The sequence below is a fragment of the Arachis stenosperma genome, chromosome 4 (assembly GCF_014773155.1).
Source record: "Arachis stenosperma cultivar V10309 chromosome 4, arast.V10309.gnm1.PFL2, whole genome shotgun sequence".
NCBI lineage: Eukaryota > Viridiplantae > Streptophyta > Magnoliopsida > Fabales > Fabaceae > Arachis > Arachis stenosperma.
Window position 1 is genome coordinate 133,041,817 of NC_080380.1, and position 7,326 is coordinate 133,049,142.

The 7,326-nt window shown below is 29.9% G+C and overlaps 1 protein-coding gene across 1 annotated transcript; it reads right to left on the reverse strand.

Moving 5' to 3' along the window:
- Positions 1–3,078: 3,078 nt before the first annotated feature.
- On the reverse strand, positions 3,079–6,015 carry LOC130975570 (F-box/LRR-repeat protein At3g48880-like). The gene is made up of 2 exons (XM_057900342.1): positions 5,648–6,015; positions 3,079–3,616 (listed from the first exon to the last, which is right to left on the reverse strand). Exons 1-2 carry the CDS (start codon positions 6,013–6,015, stop codon positions 3,079–3,081), a joined length of 906 nt encoding a protein of 301 aa, XP_057756325.1.
- Between the last annotated feature and the right edge of the window lie 1,311 nt (positions 6,016–7,326).

Genomic DNA, 7,326 nt, shown 5'->3' on the forward strand with positions numbered 1-7,326 from the left:
GTGAGGGGGTAACGACACGATGAGCACTGAGCAGGAGTGGTGAAGGATATGGTTGTGACGCTATGTGAGATTGAAATTTGCGAGTTTTGGCCTTCTGGGGTGATTAGAGAGTGGCACGATGTAGTGTTATGGAGAGAAGGGAAGACACTTTTGAAATTAGGGGTTAGGTTTATATATATATGGTATGTGAAATAAATAAAATATTTATATTAGAAATAAATTATAAAGGGTATTTAAGTAAATTTAATCATTCGAAGATAAGCGGAGATGGGGCAGGATCCCTGCTCGAGTCCCCACGTGTGCCTCGAAGGAATTTTGGCCCCATCTTCGCAGAAAAAATTCTCCGTCTTTGGGTCCCCATTTGAGGTAGTTTCCGCACTTCAGAGAGTTTTGCCATCCCTACCACAAAGTGAGATAGAAGAGAAGAAAACAGAATTCCTGTTTTTATGCAGTGTAACAGATTTTAAACAATAGTTTCTCATTTGCTCACTGTTAGATCGGTCTGAAAATCGAATTGTAGCTTTATCTCATCTTGTTCTTCATTCTGAATGGTAGAGAGTTTTATTGGAGGTTTGCAGAGGGAGAAATTTGCTTCGAAATCCAGCTCTATTATTGGGTATTTTTTTATCTTCTTGTTACTCATTTGTAAGCTTTGTGCTTTGACACACATAATGATTAGACGCAGAGGTTGGAGGCCGCGACCCAGCAATCTTAGCCTCCTGGTGGGAACGACGAAGCCGGCTCTGAAATGTCAATGGTAGATCCTAACCAGATTTGGCGCAAGACCACCTCTGAGCCCCACAATAATTGTCGATTCGGGTTGAGCTCGTTTTTCACCAGTTGCCTCCGCTCGTCCTCGTTGGTGGCTTTCTCTACCTCTGTCTCTGCCACCAGCCTTGCCGATCCCTAGGAGGTTGTTGACTTTAGGGATGAGGTGCAGAAGCTGACACAGGAGCTTCACCAGCAAATGAAGCAATCTGAGCAGAGGTACAACGACCCTCTTGCACGCGTGGAAGAGCCGTTGCCATCAACTTGGTCCTAACAGAGAAACTGGAGTAGCTCGATTAGTTGCGATAGCAGATGCGGCAACGCTGCTGGTGGGGCACCCACCTCAGCACCTTCTCTGCCGCTTCAATAGGGGGATCATGACGGCGACGATGACGATTACAGGATTTATACAGGTTGGGGTTTTATTTTTTTTCTTTGTCTATTTCATTGTACTATACTTTTGTGGCATTACTTTGTATTTCAGACCATTTATTTTTAACAAAATAATTTGTTGATTTCTGTTAATTTTATATTTTTACTAATAATTTTGTTAACTTAATTTGACTACTAATTGTGGTTTATTATTGCCCAAAAAATTTAAAAAATTAAAAAATAATACCGTCGGATTAATTCGACGGTAGTTTTGATGCTATTTCACTTCAAATGGCACCAAACTTACCATCGGATTAATCCGACAGTAATCGTCAACTCAGTCTCGACAAATCTATTGAAAACATCGATAGAAAATCTACTGGTACTTAGCGTCGGATGGAAAAAAATCCGTCAGTAACGAGTTTCCAGCGCCGTTTATGTCGTCAACCCTGGGACGATGGTAAAACCGACGGTAAATCTGACGAGACTCAACATTTTTCTTGTAGTGTAGGTCGCTAATGGATTAGCAACCGATTTAGAGACCAATAATTTTTCAGCATATCTTTTATGTTGGTTGCTAAATCGGTCACTGGTGATAAAATTAGCAACCGATTTTAGCGACCAACCACTTTATCCCCTTATATTTTAATTAGTCGCTGAATTAGTAATTAATTTTATCATCAACGACGGATTTAGAAACCAACTCTTTAGTAACCGATTTAATGACCAACAATTTTTAGCCTATTTTGATGTTGGTCACTAAATCAGCCACTAATGTTAAAATTAGCGACCGTTTTTTACGATCAACTGCTTTATCACCTTATTTTTTATTTATTCGTTGAATTGGTCATTAATTTTATTATTAGAAACAGATTTAGAGACCGACCAATTTAGCAACTAACAAATTTTCAGCTATTTTTTATGTTAGTCTCTAAATCGGTTGCTAATGAGCGATTGATTTTGCGACTGATATAATTTTTTATTACCAAAAAATATTGGTCACTAAATTCGCTCGCTAATTCCTAATTTAGTGACCAACTAAAATTATTTTGGTGGTGGTCTTTAAATCAATTGCTAAATTAGAAATTAGCGACCAACATTTTTTTTGTATAAAAAAACAATTGGTCACTATTAGCAATTGATTTTGTTGGTCGCTAAAATCAGTTGCTATTTCAGTAATTTCTTATAATGTTTCAATAGTTGGCTAAATTTAGGGATAAATATGAGTAAGACCTTATGATAGTTATTTCGGTATGGAGTAGATTTGAGTAGTGGTCGTATCACACCTCCGAAAGTTAAATTTTGATGAAACAGACTATTGAATTTGATAAATTCGATTTGATGAATTTAAATTTTTTTTAAGACTGATTAAATAGAATTTGTAATTTAGTTTGATGATTTTAATTATTATATTGTAACTTACATGATCATTTTAGCACTTTATTTTTTTTAGGACAGAAATTATATTTTAAGTAAGACCATATATAGGAGAGATGTCATAAAAACAAAGACAAAATGTATCACGCCGGTTAAGATTAAACGAGTATGAGTATGAGTATAAATACGATCATATATATATGGATTTATAAAGTACTCGTGACGAATATAGATTTGAGACAATAAATAAAATATTTACAAATAATAGAAGGAATAGTAATGGAATAGATAGTTAAAATTCAGAACATGTATGGTATTGAAATATATGCTCACGTTTTTCCATTGCCATTCTTACATATTAGCAAGATTATTTCATTTTCCCGAATATAACAACTAATTTTGCATATAGGAATATAAATTATCCAACATAGATACTCATATCTTTATGCCAAAACAAGAATAACAGTAATTCATAATAGCTACTTCCATGAAAGTAATTCAAATTGTGTATGTTTAAACAACCACATTTATTTGAAGCTTCTTCATTCATGATCATATAATTTATTCAAAGGCTTCATGTAATGCCTTCTTGATCAGATAGTTATGACCCGCCATCCTATTCTTGCATATGGCACAGCCGTTATTACTTTGACAAGTCAGAATCTTTCTCAAACGGTGGAGGAGCGGCCACTGATGATGTTGCGATTGGCAAAAAGTGTACAAAATAACCTGGTTTGATGTGTCAGGCTTGTCTATAATGAGACTATGGCAGAGGTTCACAATCTCCAAATGCTTCAAGTTCTCAAGCACACAGCACAATGCTCTAGAGCTTACTATTATGGATTGAAGGTTCAAGAACTTGAGATTTGGGGTGTGTTCGATCAAGGCTCTAGCATGATCCATTTTGAAGCCAGTAGTGAATTTCAGACTGGTGATTCCTTTGCAGTATTTGCCAATTGCAAGAAAAATGTCCTTATGATTGATCATGCGGGTAATTGTGATGGATTCAAGCCCTACCCATAAACTAATTGCATGTTCAATTGCTTCTTTTGATAAATTACATATGGCAGGTAGAACTAACATTTTTAGATTTGGAGTCCTGCCAAAAAATATAATACATGAAAAACTTTACATTAGTAATAATAATAATAATAATAATAATAATGAGAAAGTTGGTAAATAATGATTATATTCACGTAAAATATTGTATGAATTTATTCAATTTGTTTTTAAATCCTTTTTTCAAATCCTATAAATAAATAATTTAACACATATTTAAAGTGTCTAATTTATTCCTAATTCTTATGTCTTTTAATTTTAGATTATTACTAATTTGAACATGAAAGACTTTTGTAGATACATAAATTTTAATTTATTATTCTAGATTTACCAACTTGAAGAATAAAAAGTTCCGCCGTAGCTTTTGTATCCTGACGCTACAACTTTATATTCTACAACTTGACTTTTCTTAATCTAACAAACCTCTGATACCCTTCTATGTTTTTATCTTATTAGAAATAATATCTAAAGACACTAGAGAGAATATTAGTTGAAAAAATCCTATTATCTTAATTTTCAAATTTTAAAAATAAAAATAAAAATTATTTTTTCATTAATTGGCTCTAAATTAGTTATATCCTAGTTAATTTTCTAAATTTTTTTCAACATACATAATTATTTAATTATTTTTTAATCATATCTAAATAAATTATTCTTAATTATATTATTTTTATTTTAAATAAATTTATTTTTTAATCTAACTTTATTCTTAATCATATTACTTTCATTCAGAAACAGATCAAGAAATATTATTATAAAAGGCCATTAACATATATAATATTACAAAATTATATAAAAAATTATATAATATAAGATGTATTATAAAAATATGCCGATAGAAAATATATTTTAAAGTGCAAAAAATATATGTGTACTTTTTACTAACGAAATGGTCGATTCTTCGTATAATAAAATTCATCGATAATAAAATCTGTGTCAAATTTTTCAGTAATTTTTTCAATATAGTTAAAAGACAATTAACAAGAAACTCATCTTTTATTTTGTTTCTAAGTCTTCACAATATTCATAGATAAAAAAGATCTTTCAGTTGTAGCAGTTGAACCAGAGAGAATTAATACAAAATGAATTAAGAAAGAGCGTCACAGGAAGAAAAAGAATCCATTTTATGGGATCTAAAAAATTTTATTTGATTAAAAAATATTAGTAATAATATCTTTTTTAGATTTTTTAATATTTTTACTTACTTTTTAGATATTAGAAATCATTAATATTCAGGCTTAAACTAGAGTTTTATTTATACTAGACTAAATATTAAATAAATTTTTAAAAAAAATTAAATCATACTTAATAACTTATTACTATTAATTTAAAAAAAAAATTGGGGTCGAGGCCTCCACTTGCCCCCCCAAATGCCCGTCCCTGCTTTCATTCTAATTAAATTTATTTTTGACTAACAACAAAATTAAAAAATAAATTGAATAATTATGTGGTAAAAACTTGATATTATAAAAGAAAAAAGTTAAAATTTTTTAAAAGTTAAAAATAAAATTCAATTAAATTAAACATTAAAGAAGTTTCGTATATTAGAAACAAAATAAATATAATTTATACTTTATTATATATATCATGTCTTTTTTTTTCTTTTCTGAAAGTTTATCTATTAGCTATTCTAAAAGCATGAGTAAAAATTTTAGATTTATAATGCAATTTATTTTATTAAAATTCTCAACATTTTCGCCTATTTAAGTTTCTAACATTTTAAAATCGTCTCAATTTCGTCCAACCGTCAATTTTGTTAACAGCTTATTAACGACAGGACAACATTGAGACAATTTTAAAACTATAGGAACTTAAATAGAATGATTTAAATGTTAGAAAGAATTTTAAAACTTAACCCAAACATTGAATATAGAATGATACTCTACTTATAAAAAAAATCTTAGAAAATTCTACTTCAATAGTTTTACCTATCAAATCACACAAATGAAGTGCTCAAAGCCTCAAACCAGTCACCTATCATAATTCTTTAGACATACATACACTTTATGTATATAATATAGCATACATAATTATGCAATTTGAGCACAAGATTAATTGAAAGAAGTGTTACCTTTCAGCAACAAGGAGCAAATGTTCATCCTTTAAGTAAGTATAATAATTGAACACAAAACAACGAATGTGTCCTACTTCGCTTTGAGTTAAGATCCCCCTCAAAATTTTAGTCAGTCTTTCACTTGAATCTCTCCAAGATCCTAGCATCCTGGGTACGTTAAATGGCTTATAGCAGAGTACACTAAGGTCAAGCTTATACCAAAGTTTAGGGTCACTACGAACTTCACGCCAAGTTTTACACACGCTTGATACTGTTGCAAGCTCTACAACATTAAAGGCCATAAAAATATTCACCAACAGCTCATAGTATAGAACATCATTGATGTTTCTAGCATCGGTATTCTTGGATTCCACACGCTCCTTCATTGTTCAAAATTTATCCTGCATGAACCATTAAAATCTTAATTAATATATGCCAAATGCATGAGATTGTAAAAGAAATTATATAGAAATAAAGCATTTTAAATTGATTGAACTATATATATAACTGCGTATGCTAACAACATCTTCATAAATGAAATATTCTTCTTGTAATAATAAAACATTTCATTCTTAATGTCACATAGATTTCTAAATCTTGCTAGTCCTAGATCAGTCAATTTTTATGTCATTTAATGAACTAGGCCATAATCAAAACATAGGATTGAAAATGTAACAAAATTAAAGATAGACACTCAGTTTTTAAAAACACGAATTAACAAGTCAGAGAAACTGAAGATTTTCTTTATGATCGTATTTGATCCAAGACTTTATACACTTCTTTTCTTCTTAAATAAGTGTTCATTTTTAGAATTTTTTTCCTCTCCACAAATCAATGGAATTGAATATTCTCAATACTATGATTTCTTCTTCAATCATTCTCCAAAATTAATGGATGAAAGAGAATACAACTAAAATAATAAAAAAGAGTAATTATTGTTATTAAAGATAATTTTGACCTACTTTTAACGCATTTCAACAAATTTTTTAAGGCAAGTACTTAGTATCATTCAGAAATCAGAGATAAATTACTTTTTCTTAAATTACAACTAAGATCTATTATGCAATAATACATATGATGAGAAGATAATGTACTCTCTAATTTTAAAATGGTGCCGAAGCAATTGTTCTTTCTTTAATTTTTGTAAAATTCAAAACAAACATATATTCAAGAATGGATAAAACATTTGACTTGAAAAAAAGTTTTGAACAGTATGATTTAATCGTATTTATGTATAATCAATTTCTTCACGAAACGAAAACAAAAATTCGTTAAAAGATAAAGATAAAATTGTAGAGCACGAGCCTCCAAGATTAGAATACAATCACGGACAGACTAAAATAAAATATGACAAGGAAAAGAAATAAACGTACCTCCTATGTCACTTTCTTTAATTTGTGTAGAACAAAAAATAGAAGAAGACTGAAATTTAGACAAAAGATTTAAGAAAATTGAAAGATTGAAGAATATTGAAATTTAGATGTGTGTGCGTTCGAGCGCGCACGCATGTGTTAACTGATATTTAATGTGTATATACTATATATTTTTTTAAATATAATGCATTCAAAGGAAAAGAAAAACAGCATTTATTAGGAATTAAAAAAGTTTTTCGTCATTAAATAATGTAATATTATCTTTTTCCTGTCATAACTTATGAGAGAAAACAAATGTAGTAAACGAAAATATTTGATAAAAAA